The 21,042-nt window shown below is 44.3% G+C and overlaps 1 protein-coding gene across 4 annotated transcripts; it reads left to right on the forward strand.

Annotated features, from left to right (window-relative positions):
• The first annotated feature begins 5,178 nt into the window (after window positions 1-5,178).
• On the forward strand, window positions 5,179-19,807 carry CAPSL (calcyphosine like). Of its 4 annotated transcripts, XM_066360858.1 has the most exons (5): window positions 5,179-5,345; window positions 6,936-7,113; window positions 7,410-7,619; window positions 11,887-11,909; window positions 12,311-12,548. In XM_066360858.1, exons 1-5 carry the CDS (start codon window positions 5,209-5,211, stop codon window positions 12,312-12,314), a joined length of 552 nt encoding a protein of 183 aa, XP_066216955.1. In that variant the 5' UTR covers window positions 5,179-5,208; the 3' UTR covers window positions 12,315-12,548. The 4 variants fall into 4 exon arrangements, with proteins under 4 accessions (XP_066216955.1, XP_066216954.1, XP_066216953.1 ...); XM_066360857.1 differs by lacking the exons at window positions 11,887-11,909; window positions 12,311-12,548 and adding an exon at window positions 19,478-19,807; XM_066360856.1 differs by lacking the exon at window positions 11,887-11,909 and having other exon boundaries at window positions 12,311-12,544.
• The last annotated feature ends 1,235 nt before the right edge of the window (window positions 19,808-21,042 follow it).

A 21,042-nucleotide genomic window follows, 5' to 3' on the forward strand; every position in this document is an offset into this window, starting at 1 on the left:
GGTTGATGAACTTGTTGAAATTTTGGGGAGATTTTTCGGTCGTGCTCCTCACAGTGCCATTTCTATGACGTCACTCCTTTGGACAGCTTTTTATTGTCAATGTCAAGGGCTCTCTGAGCACGTTTAGCAGCAACTTTGGCTTCTGCACACTAGATGCAACAGCACCCCTCACTCCTGTTGTGACAACCCGCTGTGTCTCCAAACATTGTCAAATGTTCCCCGGGTTCAAAATCATACCCATTTGGACCCAACACTCTCCACTGTCACCTGGAAGATTAGCACAGTCTTCCGTGGAGCTCGAGGTGCTAAGGGTCTGTTCAGCTGAACTGAGCTCAGAGGAGTTCAATGAAGGAACTCTCGTGACTTTCAACAACACTGACACACCCGTCGTTGCATTTGTTTGGGGGTTGCCCCATGTTCTACAGGAGGAGCCACGCCTCCCTCAGTTTGTCTGAGCCTTTCACTTTACACTCAAGGGAGGGACCTCCCAACCACCTGCTCGGCTACTCTGAGCACTGGGATCGAAGGGGAAACTTCTGAAGGAACCTCACATTTTTGTCATCTACCATGTAGTAATTACTAGTTTATTGAACGGACTGGAGTCAGAAGAGATGGTAAGCATTCCTTCAAACATGGTCTGTTGTGTGACATTTCCAGTATAAAAAGGTCCACTGAGTCTAAATCAAAGTTTCAGTCTTACACCCGCTTCCCAAATGGAGAGAGAAAGAGTAAAATCACCCATGTCAGCCGCTTCCTTGGTGAGTGGTCTCTATACGCAGGCTCAAGACTGAGCTAGCAGAGATGGGAATAGTTTTGACTTGGATATGAACTTGATAGAAGGCAAATATGTTCCCACCTCCTGGGAATGAGTGTGAAGCCCCACAAGTTTAATCAATAGCTGTCTGCTCTTTATATCGGCTCACTCTTGTCTTCTCGCTAAAAGCAGGATGTTTTCTAAAATCACACCGAACTGTTATAGCAACTCCAGGCCTCTTGCTACTGAATTGGTCCATGTAATGGAACAGGTATTTAAATTACAGGGATGCCTAAGAACGTCCAGGTGAAGGTCATTGCATGGCCCGACTGTGGGAAAATGATCTTGACTCTTGACTGCTTGCAGAGGTTGGAGAGGCCTCTGGAAAGATTAGGCTTCTCTGCAGGAAGTTCTCCCAGGCTGGGCTATGTCATCTGCTCAATAAGGACCGTTTACTCATAGTGCAAGCTGTCCCCTGTCTAGTCTGAGTACCCCTAGGCAGTAGGTGCAAAGGACAGTTTAGGTACATGCTGTCCAGCCAGGTGAGCGTGCATTCCCTCCTCGGTAGGGGAGGGGTGGGGGGGCATAGGTTGTGTGGGACAGGATTCGCCTGTCTCCCCTCTGCATCCACATGATTGCAGTGCCTTTCTGGTGTCTAATTCTGTTCTCTCCCCCCCTGCTCTTACACAAGCTAACTCTCGTCTAAAGTTCAGTAGGGCTCACCAAACCTGCCTCAGCTCCTTCATCGTTTATCCTGAAAGAGGAAAACTGGAAGGTAGTGTCATAGAAACCGAAGTGGGGAGGGTTCTAGTTTAGAGGGCAGAGTGAGTGAGAGATTTCCTTTGGATTTTGTGTAAAAGAGCATGTGCAAGCCCTTGGTGCTTTTCTTTATGGATGTTTGGGGTCCCTCTTTGATTCTAAAATCACCCTTTGTGTTGCAAGTTGTTGGCTGTAGACTCAATTTAGCATTGAGGGCCAGAGGGGAGAAAGAGTGTGTGTGTGTGTGGGGGGGAGGTTGAGAGATTAGAATGTGTAATTTAGTTCATTGCCACTAGAAGGCACCAAAGACAACCCAATAAAGTGCAGTCTGGGGCTTGAGGATTTTTTTCCTCTCTAGTTCCAGAGTCAGTTTATATCTGTCCCTGAGTTCAGCAGGAAAACTCCCATGAACTCCGCTGAGAATCACGAAGAGACAGGCTTTGGTGAATAATCAGATTTCTATATCCCGTCCCACAATGATCCCACAACGATTCTGGAAGTCCAGGCAGACAGGAAGCTTTGGCAGCAGCAGGGCGCTCTGCACCAGGGCAGTGGGATGAAGGAGACCTAACCCAGGAGACCTGATGACCATTGCCACAAAGTCTCCTATGGCTTTGCAGCTGGTGCCTCCACTCAGCCTGGGCCTCAAGTCTCCAGTTCTCTGCCTTTCATTGATGGGGGCCACAGGCAGGAGCTCTGGATGCCGCCCCAGGGTGCTCCCTCTCCCTCAGGCAGCACACTGAGTGACTATCCCTCTCAGGTTGCTTTATCCTCTCTGTCCACGCTGCCACACCTCTCTCCAGGCATCTGGACCTCTCACCCGAGGGTCATTAGTGTGGCCTCTCATCTCCTGCGGGTCAGCCTCCCACCTTCAGGTCTGTCCTCCGCATCCATATGGCTCTTTTACAAAACCATCTGTCACTTCCTCATTTGAACCTACTGCGGTCTCCTGTTGCTCTCAGTACATACTCTGAACTCCCTCCCACGTGTCCCACTTCTTTGTGATCTGAGCCTTATCACTTCCCCCTAAGTTCCCCTTCCACGTTCTATCCCAACTCCATCCACACTCTTCATCTCAGCCAGTACTCACACCCCTGATATTCCAATCATACTAAAATACTTGGATTTTCCCCACTTATACTATTTTCTCTTTCATTTGACCTCAATACTAGAAAAAAATACATTGCCCTTCCTTCTTCTACCCCCAGGACCCTAGCTTGAATAACTACCACTTTCCTTTAGGATTAAAACTTGAACATCACCTCCTCTTGGGATAAGTCTTCAGAAAGCCCCACTCCAAGGCTGGGGGAGCTGCCCGTTTTCGATCTGTTGCAGCTAAGCCTGGGATTTGCACCTGCCCGTCCTATGATCTGTTAGCGGGGTCTGTCTCACTGCGTCTTTCCTGTCTCTGGCACAGCGCGCAGTCCTGACTGAGCCCTTTGTAGACCTTTGTTGAAAGAGTGGACTCAAAGCGCGCCTGACCGGGGAAAGGCGCAGAGGGGATGCTAACACGAGGTGGCCCTGCGACCAGTGCATCGAGAGGGCAGCCTATTCCAGGCCTTGCACTGGCCTGGCTGGATGGGCTCTTGGTGACCATGCGGACACCTGGAAGCTAGGACAGGGGCTTCTAAAGTCAGGAATGCTCTGTGCAGTGCTGATTTCGGTGACATATGTCTGGGGACAGACTCTTGCCCTGGTGTCTTCGTGCAAACTTCAGAAGCTCTGAATATCAACCTACTTGAGCTATCACAACTTCTTCAGAAGCCCCCCAGTTCTTAGGAAACTGCGTGTTTCCTGTGCTGCTTAAGTGCGGGACTTCAGTGTGCAGATTTAAGACTCTTAGCTATTCAAGGGCTTACTTCTCAGAGCAATCTATTTCACGCTGTGCCTGAATACAATATGCAATAAATATTAGCTATTTGTCAATGAACTGAGTCACTAAAGATGAAAAAGGACAAAAACTGATTTCATTCATATGTGAAATAGAAAACCAAAAATAACAAACGAGCTAACAAAACAGACAAAAAACCAAACTCACAGATAGAGACAACAGAATGGTGACCATCAAGAGGGAACAGGAGTGGGGAGAGGGTGACGTGGATAAAGGGAGGGTTGTGTACAGGAACGTGGGATTCTGGTGGTGTCCAGGAGATTCTATGGAGTTGGCATTAGAGCTGGAAGTCGGGAACAAACTCTGAAAATTGTCAGCGTGGGATCAGGTTTTAAGAAAGTTAATATTGCCAGGAAGGCACCAACCAGGGCTGCAGGTGACATTATCACTCTCCTGACAAATAGGCTTATCTTTTTTTTACTACAGTTTGTCTTGTGTGTTTTAAATACTCAGAAATAGGAGAGTGGGTGTGGTGAAGTCCCAGCTCTTGGGGGGTCCATGAGCGATGTACAGACTCCTGCACGTGGGCCTGGGTCCTGAGAACCCGTACAGTAGTGGAAAGGGGGCTGAGATCTAGGCCCAGGTCCTAGTCCTGTCTCATCAGAACGCTCCCAGTCACAAATCTCAGGCCCTCTGATTCCTCCTTCTCTGTTAAATAGGAGAGACAGATGAGCTGATCTTTAAGTTCCATTCCTGCTCCCCAAATCACCAATCTTCATATGAGCCTGCTGCCCCAGCACATGGAGCATTGTAGAAATTCTTCTTTAGAGTGTGTTGTGAATGAAAAGAGCAGGAACTTGGTGGATATACTGTACAAGGAACAGAGTTCAGGGTGCAGAAAAATGGTAGAATGAACCTGCCTTTGACTCAAGGGCTCCCCCTGCCGGCCAAAAGCTGGCACTTTCCAGGCGCATTAGGATAAGATTCTGTCTTGTGCCTTCTAGGGCTGTTCCCCTCCAATACAACCCATAACTTCTCCCTGCAACGTTCTCATTATTTAACCTGAGAGAAGGAATCTCAGACAGAAGACACAAGAATAGATCATTCAGGTTTGCACATATTTAACTGCCTCATTTCGTACAGCACCTCCCAAAAACCGAGTGACATTTCCATCCTATAGTTGAAGACTGAAGTGTTCTCCATTCTCTAGGGCAGCAGGCAAGGAGGAGGCCTTTGCCTGTCAGGTTCCAGCTGCTTTGCTCTGCCTAAAGTTAACGTGGAGCCCTCTTGCTGAAAGCGGAGGTTCTCCGAGGTACATTCACCACTTTTAGAGACCTAGTTAGGAGTTACACAGACACTAGCCTATTAATCAAAGAAAATGTACCAGTTACTGGTAGGTATCATTAAAGCCCAAGTGTTGAGAATCTCAGTGAAGACAGATCAAACCAAACTTAATGGCTGGACCAAAAAGAGGCTATTAAATGTAGAGTCAAAGGAAAAATGGAGCATTCTGAATAAAGGAATAAAGCATACCATTCAGAGAAATGAAACTACTTTGTTATGGCATCAGGAGGGCTTTGGAAAGATGACAGCATGCTGAGGAATGGCTGTGTTTTTAAAACTATTGTCCAGGCTGAAGAAATCAGACGTCCTCAGGACTAGAGGAGGAGTAAGTAAGAAGTATGGCAGGGACACAGTTGGTAGACCTAAAAATGGGAAATTCTGGGAGGTTTGAGATTGTCCTCAGGAGGTGAATGAGAGAGCATGCTATACATGTCCTTCTCATCGAGGCTGCTGTCCCCCTGCCCAGCCAGACAGGTGACAAGGCCTGAGCTCTGCTAATGTGCTGTGGATTTCCTGTCAGATGGCGGGGACAGCGCGCCATGACCGAGAGATGGCGATCCAGGCCAACAAAAAGCTCATCACGGCCACCGACCCCATTGAGAGACTCCGACTGCAGTGTCTGGCCAGGGGCTCTGCGGGCATCAAAGGACTTGGCAGGTAGGAGCCAGGCCCTCAGGTGGCAAGGACATGGAGGAGAAAGGCAGGACACAGCCAGGGGGAGGCTAATATTAGTGTGACCTTGAACAAGTCACTTCCTCCTGGGCTTTCAGTTCCTTAATCACCTATGCAGCGTTTGGGCCAGTTGATCTCTGACATCCCTCATGACCATTCTTGGTTCTTAGTCCCAGGTTCATCAGAGTCCATGTTTGCTACAAGAAAGTGCAACTACTGGGAAAACTTGAGGTGAAGGGAGATGCTTGTCCTGGAACTGGAGCCACCTAGCAGGACAAGGAGAGAGACACTCCATGAGGCTGTGACATAGGGACTTGGAGGATGGGAGAAGAAGCAATGATTTAGATGCAATTGTAGAATTGGAAGTGTCCTGTCCCTGTTAGGTAGTCATGCCTCACTCACTTCCAGAGGCACTGGAGTTGCCTGTCAGAAAATTAACAGCCCCTCCCCTCCCGCCCCCAGCTCTGCAGGTCCTGGTCTCTGACCCTCTGACCACATGAGCAGTCCTCAGGACTGAGAAGCCTAAGGGGAAAGAAAGAGGTGGTAGTTTCCTCTGATTGCTGACAGGGAAATCCATCCTCACTTCTGGAGGCTGTGGAAGGCTTCACTTCCAAGAAGGTTCTGAGCATCGGGAATGAGTATATCTTAACCTGCGTGCGCGCACGCGCGCACACACACACACACACACACGTATCTGTAAATGTTTTTATATAAAATCATCTGTGTTCATATTAAGCTAAACTCGAGTTCACACTGATGTCTCCAACTCTAATCCATTGCCACATGAATCTCATCATTCTAGCCTCCTCCCTTAGTGTGTCTATAAATTCCCATTCCAGCAGTGAGAAGCCTGGCTCCCACCCCCTGCCATCCATTTACTTCGTTGTTCGGTTCCTGTCTACCTGAAGAGCAGTATCAGAATAGCTAACTCATCTTCCTGGGATATCGCTTTATCAACCAGTGTGCAGTGCTTCTGTGCAGTTCCTTTCACCTTTAGTTTTACCGACTCGACTGGTTTCCAAAGTAACTTAGGTCAGCACCTTCCCCCACCCCTCCCTTTAGTGATACCACCCCCAACGTTTGTAATACAGTTAGTCACTCGTCACTGCCTGTCTTCCTTTTTGGAATCCCTGACCTCCTAAATAATTTTTTAAATATTGTATACATTACTGATTTCTCTGTACTGTAAATTTTTATGGACTTGAGCAAATGCTTAATGTCATGAACCGCCGCTCGAGTATCATACAGAATAGTTTCGCTGCCCTAGAAATCCCCTCACCTTCACCTATTTTTTCACCTCTCCCCATCTTTCTACTGTTTTTATAGCTTTGCCAAAATGTCACTTCACTGGAATCACACAGTACTTTTTTTTTTTCCAAAAAGGTTTCTTTTCTTTTTTTGAGATGCTGGGAAGAGGCTGTCCAGTTTCAGGAGGAGGGTTCAGAGAAGAATTGAAGATTTTTGTATTTTACTTTGAAAAAAACCCTGAGGGGTGGTTTTTTTTCTAAACCTCTCTGCTCAACTTTGTTCTTTGTGGGGTTTTTTTTTCTTTGTGTGTGTGTCTGTTTTCTTCAGAGTGTTTCGCATCATGGATGACAATAATAACCGAACTCTTGATTTCAAAGAATTCGTGAAAGGGTTAAATGATTATGCTGTGGTCATGGAAAAGGAAGAGGCTGAAGAGCTTTTCCGGAGGTTTGATAAGGACGGAAACGGAACAATAGACTTCAATGAGTTTCTTCTCACGTTAAGAGTAAGTGGCCCCTCGAATTAGTGCGTCTGTTGAGCTTGGCTTCCACGTGGTTTGGATTGGCTATCTTGAGGTTTTATTCTCAGAAGTTGTTAGTATACTGTGAAGATGATGGGGCAGGAGATGGAGAACAGATTTAGGGGTCTGGGGAGCAGTCATAATGCCTATCATTTCATGGCACACGAACAAGTGCACATCATTGAGAGGAAAAAGGGACCTTATCACATCTGATGTAAAACAGCTCATTTGCTTGTGTATGTCTGTGTGTGTGTGTGTGTGTGTGTTTTCTATTTATCTAGCCTCCAATGTCCAGAGCCAGAAAAGAGGTAATTATGCAAGCCTTTAGAAAGTTGGACAAGACTGGAGATGGTGTTATAACAATTGAAGATCTCCGTGAGGTGTACAATGCAAAGCACCACCCAAAGTACCAGAATGGAGAATGGACTGAGGAACAAGTATTCAGGAAGTTTCTGGATAACTTTGATTCGCCCTATGACAAAGATGGGTTGGTAAGTAAAAGAGCCTAGTCCAGGTGAAATTTCTTCTGTCCAATATGTAATTGTAAACATATAGATAGAGGATAGGTCCAATGCCTTAAAAAATACTTATATTACAGTTATAAATAGAAGTAAAATATTTCCTTAGTAACTACTTAGAAAGTTGGAAACTAAAGTAGTAAAAAATTTGTGTGTGTGCTCCACTCAGCCTGGGCCTCGAGTCTCCAGTTCTCTGCCTGTCATTGCTCCGGGAACCTCCACACACATACCAGTAGGGGATCCACATGCCGCTCAATACCCGTTACCTGGAGAATGTGGTATTTTGGTGAAACACCCCACTTTGTGGTTATCCTATTTACCATATACAGCTAGCTACTTTCCAACAAATTAGACTATAATGAAACATATTTGACTTCAAAATGAAACCATGGTTCAATTTTTGGAACACAATTTACAAGACATTTCAGGACATCGCTGTGCCTTTTACACACATTCTCATTTGTCATTACACTTTGCCCTGTGGACATGCCATTTAAGGGATGCTTTCAGTGAAGGGAATGCCAGGTTGCAGAATTTAACATGGTTTAATATTTAGCAGGTTCTGAGATTAACTTGCATTTCTAAAGTGCAGTAAACATAAAAGTAAGTGAAGTAAGCCAATCAGAGAGAGACAAGCAGTATCTGATTCACTTACATGTGGAATCTAATGAACTGAATAAACTAACAAATAAACAAGAAATGGACTCATAGATACAGAGAACAGACTGACAGCTGTCAGAGGGAGGGGTTAGGGTGCTGAGTGAGAAAGGTGAAGGGATTAAGCAAAAACAAAACAAAAAACTCATTGACACAGACAACAGTATGGTGGTTACCAGAGAGAAAGAAGGGTAGGCAGAGGTAGAAGAGGGTAAAGGGGATAAATGGTGATGGAAGGAGACTTGACTTGGGGTGGTGAACAAACAATACACAGATGATGTATTATTGAATTATGCACCTGAAACCTGTATAATTTTATTAACCAGTGTTGCTCCAATTAATTCAATGAAAAATAAAAAAGAAATAGAACAAAAAAGTAAAAGACAGAAGCTATCACCCCCTCTCCAGTAACTGTTACCTCCAAGTTACAAATGCATAGATTGGTAAGGTTGGGGATTATATCTCCATAGTTATGTTTAGGCTGAGACCAAAATGTCACGTGTCTTATCCACAGCCGTAGGTGGACTTTTGGACCTGGAACCAGTTCTGCTCTTAGGTTTCCTGAAGGCTATGGTGATGGGAAGAGAGTTCTCTCCTGCATGGTAGTCAGCAGCAGCAGAACCCTGGGGAGGCTTCTCCTAAGCCTGGTGCCACACCAGAAGGATTAGTAGGACAGTGAGTGGGAAGAAGAGATGGTGGTGACAGAAGGGGAAACAAGCATTCTCTTCAGGAGAGAATTTCTCCCCACTTTTCCCACAAAACTTCATGGTGAGCCCGATTTGCAAGGGGTGAGCGGGACAGGAAGGAGAACTTTCTTAACTTTCTTTTCTTTCTATTGACATTTTCCTGCCAGGGACAGAGAAATACCCTCCACTTTAGACTGAAGGAATTACAGAGGTAGATTAAAAAAAGAGGAGGCAGATTCTGTAGACAGCCAAATGGTTAGGCACAGAAATAACAGAGCTTGTTTTCTTCTAACATCACTGGTGTCTTTGACCGGTGAGATGGCAGTGGAAAATAGTCAACTGTCATTTCCCCAAATTAGCCTAACTCTACACGGGGTCCCAGGGTGTGCTTGCCTCCTTTCTGCAGGTGGTTCCTCCCCATTGCCAGGGGAAACCTCAGCTGCCCTTGACTCTAACCCAAGTCAGTGTAGCCATTGGTTGTGAGTCAGCTGACTTAGAGTTCCCACCCCATCCCTTTTGACATTTATTTATCTTAATAACATCCATGGTAAGCTCATAAAGGTCATGGGTTTTTTTAGCAGTTTCAGCATTGACTGTCACCTGACTATCACAGACTAGGTGTTGATACCCAACTCTGACTGTGCGATCATCATTTGGGCTTTGTATGAATAATGCTAATTTCTGGCTGCACCACACAACCACAGAGTCTGATTTTGGGAGAGGTGGAACTGAAAGATTTACAATTTTAATAAGTGCCCCAGATGACTCTTATTCACATTCATACTTGAGAGTCTTGCCTCTAAAAGATTCTGAAGTGTCTGATTAAATCACTAAACATAATATACACATTAACCTTATTTAGCATAATTATGGATCTGAGCACTGTGTATTGACTACTTTTTTACTAGACGTCATGTTAAGGGTTTTACAGGCACAATGGAAATGTTTCTGAAAAGTGATGTGTGATGTAAACTTTTGCATGTTGAATCATATTTTAAATATACAAGAACCTGTTGATGTAAAGGACATTCTTTTATAAGGAGAATAATTAGCCCCTAATTTATCTTGTTCAGATGGAGTTGTTTTATACATTGAGACTTCTTATGGTGACATTATAGCTATACTTGAAACCAGTGCTCTCATATGCTTAAAAAACATAGTTGGTATCCAAACAAGACAGAACTTAGAATAAGACAAGGAAGTTTGCATAGTCTTCAGCCAAGATTGATACTCAAATTTGTGAACTTCTAGTAATTTAGGCTTAGCTCTGAGTGGCATACAGTTGTGGGGGTTTGCAACAGTCCCAGGACTCGGTGCCAGAAGTCCTGCACTCGCACCCACATGGGGCTCTCAAAGCAGCCTGTACTCCAGCAGCCGCCTGGATGGAGGTGTGACAGCAACCAGATAGTGTGTGAAGCACCGTCCTCACTCTGATTCTGTCCCTAAACCTCACCTTGATGGGGGGGAGGGGGCTCTCACTTATTTTTTTTAAATGTCTAGGTTTTGAAGTTTTTATGTGTGTATGTTATATTCTAATTGTAAATATTCAAAACATCTTCTTAGGACGCTTTAGCCTTTGAGGGAATATAAGTCTATTTCATATAGAAACTTTTTAGTAATTAAAAATACTTTAAGTATATTACTGAGTGTATGTAGATAACCCAAACTTATATTATGATTTTTCTACTCAGGCTGGGGCTGAGAGAAAGGGACTGTCCTCTGTATTATGACTCAGCTGTTTCTATTGCCCACCCAGGACCTTCGCCTGCAGACCACATGTACTCTGTCAAGCCATGGTAGTGCAGGAAGAGGCCTGCTGGAAGTAGGGGTGTCCCTTCTCTCATCTTTTCTAGTTCCAAACGAAGTAATTAATTACTTGCTGGAAAGTACGTTACCATGATGAGAGCAAACTTATGGGCAAATCCTAGAATTTGTGGAATAAGTTGTCTCAGGGAACAAGCAGGCCCTTCTCCAAGAATAACCAATGGCCTTTCCTGAAATAATCCAAGGTATTAGGTCTGACTTCAGGTTTTATGGAGTTTGGCTTACGTGTGTGTGTGGGGGGGGGGGGGGGTTTCATGCTGTATCAATGGAGTGTAAAAAGAACAGAAATAAAAGAAATTCAAGAAAGAAGGACATTAATAATCTTCCAATTTTAATAAAAGCTGTGCACGTATATTTTCTATTTCTACTTTTAGACAACTGATAACACAGCTTAGCTATTAATTCAATCCAGTGCCTTTATACTTTTTGGGGGAGGGACTATAGGTACAGAGAGAGAACTGTGGGTACTCTAAAGTTTTCCTCTGTTTACTTATAACTTCTGCAGAAAGGGTAAGTGGAGCAATCAGCTCATGGGATACTTGGAAGAGGCGGGTGGGTGCTTGGTGGAAGAGGACTTTGCTGTCATGGCGACAAAGGGGCTTTGAATTTGTTATGGGTTTCATTTCTTGTGATCTTTCTAATCCCTCATGACACTTAAAATTAAGGGCTAATTAGAGAGCAATAAATTATTGTGTCTGTGTCCTCCCAGGTAAGCAGGGCTCTACCTTGGGCTGAATGGACTAATTGTAGACACCAGAGAGGAAGACAGCTCTTTTCTCTGAATCAACTAAACATGCAGCCAGTATGGTTGGAGTGTAGGTATCACCTACGCCCATGAAAGGGAAAGCAATATGCAATCCTAGCACAGATAAAAACATTAGTTGCTATTCCAAAGAGGCAGTTATAGGCATAGGGCTGAGAGAGAACCCTGGGGAGAGGGTTAGGGAGGCATGGAGCGTGGGGCACTTTTTTTTTTTTTTTTAATCATTCTGAGCCTTGAATGAGTAATTTGTATCTTAAAAAAGCATGAAGCCATGGAATGATTAATCAGAAATATGTTTCTTTATCCACAGGACAGATCTCCATGTTTTGAAAGGTAAAACATTACTCGCCTTGGAACAAGGACCTGAGAAGCTGTTTCTGATGTGTCACAGAAAGATAGTATTAACTTCATACAGTCAAAGGCCTCAATTTGTATTCTGAGTTTCAGTCACACTTATCCGACCAGATGGGCTTTCTACTCTTGTAGAAAGACAGAACCTGTATCTCACTTTCCATTTAGGTTACCAGTTTGGAAATTTTCAAGACTTTCTTCCTCTCTTCCCCTAGGCCACCTGTCACTACCACCCTCAACTTCGCCTTTTTCTTGGTTTAGATCTTGTCCCCAGCTGTGGTCACTAAAAAGCTCCCCTTGAAGAAGTTTCTCTTCCATTTCCAGGTACTGGAGATGGGCCCTCACTGAAATGGGGAAAAGCAAATTCTTGTTTTCGTTTGCAGGTGACCCCCGAGGAGTTTATGAACTACTACGCAGGGGTGAGCGCGTCCATCGACACCGACGTGTATTTCATTGTCATGATGAGAACAGCCTGGAAGCTTTAAGTGTATGAACCGGGGACCATGGCCTTGGGTACAGCCACATGGCTCTACATGGTTAAACATCAGCTCAGAACCAGGATTCTATCTGAGTTCATGTTCATCCCAGGGCCTCTTCCTTGTCAACAGCACTTTCTAGGGAAGAAATAAAGATGCCAAGTAGCTAACTGTGCTTTTATCTCTCTGAGCCTGTTTCTTTAGTTCTAAGCTAGAAATTAATTGAGATAAGATCTGTGAAGCTTCCAGAGTCAAGCCAATTCATATAGGTGTCAGATAAATGTTAGGTGCCTTCCTTGACCAGTAATAAAAATTGGGATATTTTCATTGTAATCCCCACACATTCACTCACAATCTCTCTTCACCTCCTTTTTGGATGGTTCATTTCTAGGTGGGAAAATTCATCTGTCTTTGGGACTGTAAGTGTTTAAGTGTTTCAGTCCCAATTGGGGGACTAAAGAACACATGTTGAGTTCAACTTCTATAATTAAATCAGGTGTTTTTTTCCCTACAGTTTAGGGAAGACTCAGTTTGGTGAATAGACTTAAAATGATGTTTTGGGGTCATGATAAAGGCTGATGTGAGACTGGAGGTCATTTCCTTGAGCGGCAGGGCCAGGACTGTTCCAAGTGTTCCTGTGGTTGAAGTCTGAGGCTCGGCTCCGTTCCCAGTTTTATGTGGGACATCTTGCCCTGTGAGTGGGCAGACTGTACCAGAGAACCTTCTCCTGGTGGAATGTTCCTCTCTATTCTCCTTGCTGTTGGACAACAATGTTGAAGTTCCCACCAGATGAGGAGGGTGGTGTGACATAGACTAGAATCACAAGCATATTCCCAAGAAGACTGTCTCTCTTGACACTTTATGGCTTAAAGCATTCTCTTTCCTCCCAGTTCTAAGCCTTGGCTTCATGTTGTTAATGTGTAAGAAACTCCCTAGGAAAGTCCCCTGCTCAAAGGCAGCCCCAGTATTGGACAATAGATGTTGAAACTACAGCCCTCTCCTCTGTGTTCTGTGTCGGGGCCAGAGACAAACACAGAGACTAAGTAGCCCTCTGGCTATGGCCCCAGACATAGGGACCACTCTGCTTGTTCCTCAGGGGTGGAGCTCCTTCTAGTCCCCTCTGCCCCTGGCTGCACTCACCCTCTACTTGGGGGACATGAATTGGGATAATGGTATCCTTTAAGATTGTATATATTTGTGACTGGATTGAGGACCTCAACATGCCTGCTATGTTTTATAGCAATTAACTTGTTTATTTTTTATTTTTCAGACTTGGAAGTTGAGATTAGGATATACATTGACTTAAAAATAGTGAGAATGGATGTTTTCAGATGTGAATTAGAGCAGTCATTAAACAGGACACCTTGCTTTGTTTGTTGTTGAGCCCTCTCACCCTGGAAACAGGTAGGAAAAGGAACATTTTTCTTGCAGCCTCCCCAAAGAAGCTAGCTAGTTTGGAAGTTAATTACACAAGTCTGGTTTTCCATTGGATTTATTTTCTAGGTGTCTGTAGAGGTAGGTAGGCCAAAGGATGTCAAGTGTTATGAAGAAATATATAGAAATGATGTCAAAATCCTGAAGAAATTCTGAGTAAATGTGTAGAGGATTTATGCTTTCTGCAGCCTGCACCTTACAGACTGGCTAAAGACAGGTACCTGGTTTCCTTCAAGCCAGCTAGCTGCTCTAGATAGATTTGTGTCTTTGATTCTGGGTATGACTCACGCCTCTGCTTAACTGCGGCCCTCGAGTGAGCATGTAACTCCGAACATGGGCTAGGTTGCAGCTATCAGCTTTGTCTTCCCCACTTGTACTTTGCTTCCTGTCTAATTGGGGCACAGGGCACAGCTATCAGATTGCAGATAACCCATGCCTCACAGAATATTTGATCACCTTCAGTCACCCCTTTCTAGCAAATTTGGTCTGGGTCCACAAACAAGGGCTCCACCTAGGCTCTCTCACCCTCCGCTGTCAAGCCAGATAGAACAGCCATATGGTCAATGATCACTCCAGTCCTATTCTGAGTCTTAGTTGTGATTTCTACCTCGTGGGAGGAACAGACAGAGGTCATTAGAAGTCATTTGTTAGGACTTTTCTGTTTACCTAACTCACACAATTTGAACATTATTCAATTTGCAATATAAAAAGTAAGCTGTTTGGGTCAGAAGATAAAATGCAATTAAAAGTTTCCAAAACAACCCTTGGGCACAGTTTACCTTTTGGGCCTGGACCCCAAATGCGAAGTAAACAAACAAACAAACAAAAAAGAATAAAGAAAAAAGGATGGAATTAGCAGCTTTTTATGAAAGAGGAACAATGTATGTAAAAATTCTGAGTCAGATTTGGTCAGAAAAAGCCGCCAAGACCAGTACTGAATCTGGCTTCTAAATCCCCCAAAGGCAAACCGTAGTTGAGAACAGAGTGGTTCACTTCCTGCTTGAATTTCATTCAGAATGCAAATGAGAAGTCTAAGACCAGCTGAATTGACTTGTAGACTGAGGCAGAATTCTTCCATCCAATCTGTGGGGCCAGTTTTCACAGACATTCACACCTTGATAGGATTTCTTCCCAGACTCAGCTGGCATTTTGGTGTGTGGCTCTTCGTAGTTTGATGGCACAGATGAGGGCATGTTTCATACTCTAATAGCAGCTTTGAAGGCAGGGCTGGACACAGCATTGTTTTAGGTTGAAAATAAATATTTATTGAGCCACTGCTATGTGCTGTGTTCTAATCTAGGCTATAGGGCTAGAGCAATGAGCTGGAATGAATGCAAACAAAACCGCTGTCTTTCAAACCAAACTAACAGACGTACTTGTTAAGCCATCAGAGAGGCAAGAAAGCATGGCTACTTAAATTCTCCTCTCTGAGTGTCACTCAGCTTCTGGAGCCAGGACATTTGGGGGACCTTCCTATGACAATGTGTTGGGGAACTATGTAATAAGTTTGTTGAATGTAAACAATCCATCAAGACAAGGCAAGGAAAGTCCCCTCTATTCTTAAAGGCAGACAATTAATTGGCCTTTGACTTCTCTTGACCAATGCTGATGCTTCACTGAGCCACAAACTACAAGTGGGTAATGGTTCAACCCTTATCAGACCATCGAGGATGCAGTCTTTTGCACTGATGCTTAATCATGTGGAGAGATGAAATTAACCAATGTATTCTTGGGTGCTGTGTGGGCACCAGCCCCTCCTGCTTTATGAAATTCTGCTGACACCCTCTGAGTTACATACCTTCTTGGATTTATGCCTCTCTCTTTTGGGCATAGAATAAAAAGCCTCACAAATCCTAGTTTTTGAGATTAGTCAGCACACTTGCTTTCCTGGAATATGTAGGCTGTTCTTTCAAATTAAGACCTTGTTGAAAGAAGCAAAAACTTTTCAAATTTTAGAAATGTTTGTAATTCAAGGAAAAACGAAGGTGTCAAGGGTCTGATAGATGGTCCTATGATGTTGTTTATATGTAATTGACCCTTTCGAAAGCCAGCATTTCTAAGCACTGTTTTATTCTCCAAGTTGCTATTCTACAAAATGTTGGTGGAGATTGCTAGTCCTTTTATTGTAATACAAAGTACCCCACTAAGTCAGTCCCCTAAAAGTAAGTGTTCTAAAACAGATGCCAAGTGAAATCTGTTGAAAGAAACCTAAACAATGATTGATGGGGGTTCTGACAACACGGCTGTGTGAGAAGCCTTCTTTCTGCCCTCCCAGTGGTGCGGTGAGAGGTTGTGGTGAAACTGCTCCTTCCTCTCTGAGAAGAGCGTGGCTCTTCTTGTCGCATTCTCACACCTGCTTTGCCAAAGCCAGTGTTGCCCCTCAGCGAAACAGAGAGGAAGGTATTCTCCAGGAGTGAAATTCACTGAGAATTTGAACAGCTAATCCATAGCTGAGGTTCAGGTAAGGGACCTAGCGACCATCAGAAAGGCATATTGCATCAGGGAAAGAAAAATCTCAGCATGCTGTGGCCTATTTCTTTTGTTCTAGATTCTTCTCCCAATTCATCATGAATAGAATTTAATGATTTATTATTTCTCTGGAGTGTTATACAAATCCTAACAGCAATCTCTGTTGCACCAAAGTTCTTGTGAGTGCCGTGGGTTTCTAGCTGCTATTCTGGCTTCCAGCACTGGACCAGTGGTGAGCACTGCAAATGCGCTGAGGGCCACACCCAGCTTTGCATAAGGCTGCTTCCCAGTAACTGTCATTTATCTCCTATTTCCTTCGGTCTAACCCCACAGTTAATTCATGAGGGACCCAGAGCTTAGGCACCTGGAAAAATGAAGCAAGATTTAAATATCTAGTTTGTAAGCCTGCCATCCAAGGCTCGAGTCGCTTTTCCATTACTGACTTTAACGCTTGGCACTCAGACACTGTTATTGATTCTGGGAACATTTTGACGTTGAACTTGAAAGGTTGAGTTGCCAGTCTCCTAGAAACATTCAGGCCACCTGCAGGACTGATGATAATCTGGGCTCTGAGAGAGCCTTCCAACAGAGTGGGGACCTGCAAGTGAGAGCAGATGACAGGTGGTAGCAGAGTGGCTGCCTTCTCCAGGGAAATGGTGAGCTTCCGGGTGTTTCCACCTCCACGGGGCCAAGGGGTGCGTGATCGCAGGCCATTATCAGACATCAAGCATTACCTTAAGAAACTCGGATTATGCTGTTACTCTTCAAGGAAACTGGGGAAAAAAACATCGTTCTGTAAGTTTCATACTTAGTCATGCCTGGAATCTCATTGAACAATATCATTCAACAATCATTTACCTAGCTTTGAAGATGGAAACTGAATATAGTAAATTACCATTAATTCATACTCCCTTAATTGAGCTCATTTAGATAGAGTTTGAATGACATTTTACTTTTGTTTCATCTATACTAAAAAAAAGTTTAAAAGAAGGAAGGTTGTCACTAAGTTAGAGAGAATGGTAAGGGCTGTGCCCAACTACATTCATATGTGTTTTACAGATGCATGGAGATTTTTTTTTTTTTTTGTATTTTTCTGAAGCTGGAAACGGGGAGGCAGTCAGATAGACTCCCTCATGCGCCCTACCGGGATCCACCCAGCACGCCCACCAGGGAGCGATGCTCTGCCCATCTGGGGCGTCGCTCTGTTGTAACCAGAGCCATTCTAGCGCCTGAGGCAGAGGCCACGGAGCCATCCTCAGCGCCCAGGCCATCCTTGCTCCAATGGAGCCTTGGCTGCAGGAGGGGAAGAGAGAGACAGAGAGGAAGGAGAGGGGGAAGGGGTGGAGAAGCAGATGGGCGCTTCTCCTGTGTGCCCTGGCTGGGAATCGAACCCGGAACTCCTGCACGCCTGGCCGACGCTCTACCACTGAGCCAACCGGCCAGGGCTGATGCATGGAGATATTTATTTGCATATAAATATAATCGGTATGCTAGTCATTGAAATTCCCCACATACCCTTTAAAACAGTCCCAGGCCACTGTGTTAGTTGACAATGCTTTATTTGCACGAAAACTGTAATACAAGCTATTTTCTAGATAGAGAGGTGCTTCTACTATATGCAAATCTTATCTTGACAGGTTTTAATTTTGAAATTATGCTCAAAAACAGCATTAAAGAAGAATTTCCAAAATATATATCATAAAGATTTAAAAGTATTTTGTTTGAAAAGCTATGCATGGCTCTTAGTGGTAAGCTACACAAGCATTTCAAACACTTGTCTCTAATGGCAAGATCAAGGATATCATTTCTAGGAAGCAGAGATTGGGAAGTTTTTAAGCTACAAAGTTTAATTTATAATACCAACCTTGTCATTTTTTCACATTATCAGACTGTGCCTTGTCATTAATGTGGTTCTGATTTAAGAGAATTTCCTTAATTTATGTCTTGAAACATGAACTGCTCTTGTAATAAAAAAGTTCTTCTAGGTTTGTATGAAACAACATTAAAATGTCATGATTCTTTTGTAAGTTTACTTCCCAGATGGGGCTTTTGACAATTTAACAATGTTACTCGTGAGATTTTTCACTAACCGGTGATAAAAGTTCTTTGAAAATGATCAGGTCCTGGTTCAAATTGCCCACAAAAGCACTATTTTGACAGCCAAAAATGAGAGTTTGAAAATTTGATGTTAATATTCCTTTTTCTGAGAGTTCCCAGAATGCCCAGCTTCTGACTAGGGCTTCTAGAACTGTGAAGAATAGTACTACTTGGTACTCTATGGGCTGGTGTTAAGCAACAGGGGACTTTAAGAGAAAGGAGAGAGAGATGGAGCCCAGGGCTTGCTCTTTGTGTCTCTATTTTTAACTTCACTGCCCATTACAGGAAGCACAGGGCCCACCAGGAAGCACTAACATATATGCCAACCAAACTGAGAAGTTGGGAGAGTTTGCCTTCCAGCAACTCCCATATGGCTAGTTCCTGCACCCTGCTGTTGAATGCCAGGCGTCATGTACTCCTGGGTGCCGAGGATTCTGGGAGGTGCCCTATTCTCTTGTTCTATTCCTACCTATGTGTTTGGTCTAGACTCCCTTTCCCTAAAGAGTTTTTATCTCTTCATTTAGCTATTAACTTCTCTACCCTAAAGCATTAATAATAAGCACAAATATGATCATACCAAGTATTCTCTAGAGCAGTGCTGTCCTGCAGAACTTTCCATGAAGATGAAGATGTTCTATGCTTGTGTTCTCCAAGATGTGAGCCACTAGCCACATAACGGCTATTGAGTGTCTGCAAGTGTGAATGCGGAACTCAATGTTTCATTATATTTCATTGTAATTAATTTAAATTTAAAGAGCCACATGTGACTAATGGTTATCGCATTGGTTAGTGCAACTCTGCAGGTCTGCATCTTAAAAATGATGGCTATGGGGGGAGCTGTAATGGCCAGTGGCAGGCAGGTCTTTTGTGGCCCTTGCAAATGCCCCGTCTCACAGAGCCACTGCAGAGGGGAAAGGCAAGCCAGGCCCCCCAACTCACCAGACCCAGCTAAACTTCTGGTGGCAAATCAAGCTCAATAGGAAATACCTCAGGAAGAATGTAAAATGCTCTACTACGACTCACATATTTTTGACCCTATTTCCTTCTTTTTCCCTTGCCTTTTATCCCTCTCAGGTCTCAAAAGAAGACTTTTTGAACTATTATGCTGCGGTTAGTGCTTCTATTGACACCGACGCCTATTTCATTTTAATGATGACAAAATCCTGGAGATTATGACTTCTGTCTGTTAATTCCTTTGGAAATTAGGGACCCTCAGAAAGTGGGATGAGTTTGAGAGCAGTCCAGTACCGTAGATCTTAGTAAGGTGTAAACTACAGCTTCTGGGAGACCTGGAATTGTAAAAATAATAGGTCTTCAGTCATTTTAATTACCTGGACCATGTTCACTTCCTTAAAGGCCTGAGGATATATTTTTAGATCATAAAGAAAGGAGGAAAATAAGGAAGAAAGGAAGGAAAGGAGGAAGAAAGGAAGGGAGGGAGGGAAGGAGGGAGGGAGGGGAGGAGTAAACAAAGACGTGAGACTGAGATGTAGTTCTAGGTGAAATAATATACCTCTGGTTATAGCTGTTCCTCTTATGGGAGTACACACATGTGTTTGCTCACACTTTCATTCTATTTACTGTCTTTGGAGTCTGTAGTAGAAAGTGATAATAAAAGAATTGGAAGAATATCTGACTGTAAAATTTTCTGAGCTTACTTATTTTAATGTTTTTCTTGGTGAATACTTTATAAGTGAAATAGATTTTATTCTGAAATTTAATGATTTTGAGTGGGGCTGTTTTAGTATTTTCATCCAGAGATTTAAACTCAGCCAATTCCCACACTTGCATGAACAGGGGACATAAATGTCCCCGACAATAATAGAAAGGTGAGCAAGCCCAGCTGGCCCACCAGATGGAAAGCTGGGCTCTCGTGGCATGGGCACACTTCCTGGGTAGGAGGGAGGTACCTGCTGGAGCCCTCAAAGGCTTTCTGGAGCTGTAGAGTAAACCAGGGAGGAGGGCACTGAAGCTATTTTTAGGAACTCATCTTTTTTTTTTTTTTTTGTATTTTTCTGAAGCTAGAAACGGGGAGAGACAGTCAGACAGACTCCCGCATGCGCCCGACCGGGATCCACCCGGCACGCCCACCAGGGGCGACGCTCTGCCCACCAGGGGGCGATGCTCTGCCCCTCCGGGGCATCGTTCTGCCGCGACCAGAGCCACTCTAGCTCCTGGGGCAGAGGCCAAGGAGCCATCCCCAGCGCCCAGGCCATCTTTGCTCCAATGGAGCCTTGGCTGCGGGAGGGGAAGAGAGAGACAGAGAGGAAGGAGGGGGTGGGGGTGGAGAAGCAAATGGGCGCTTCTCCTAAGTGCCCTGGCCGGGAATCGAACCCGGGTCCCCCGCACGCCAGGCCGACGCTCTACCGCTGAGCCAACCTGCCAGGGCCAGGAACTCATCTTTTGAGCCTACTTCTAGGTTCCTCCACGAGGCAGATGATGTCAGGTCTTCTCACTCATTTCTGTTCCTCTAATAACTGCTTCTCAGGAAACAGAAACGTCAGTAAATTTATTACATACATACCCACAGGCCCTTTGTCTTGGAAAAGCGGGGAGGCAGGGAGGAAAAGGGTGGGACAGGGAACAGGAGAAAAAAAGCTGTACCCCTTAAACTGTAAGGAGCCCACAGATCATCAGTG

Source organism: Saccopteryx leptura, chromosome 1 (genome assembly GCF_036850995.1).
Source record: "Saccopteryx leptura isolate mSacLep1 chromosome 1, mSacLep1_pri_phased_curated, whole genome shotgun sequence".
Taxonomy (NCBI): domain Eukaryota; kingdom Metazoa; phylum Chordata; class Mammalia; order Chiroptera; family Emballonuridae; genus Saccopteryx; species Saccopteryx leptura.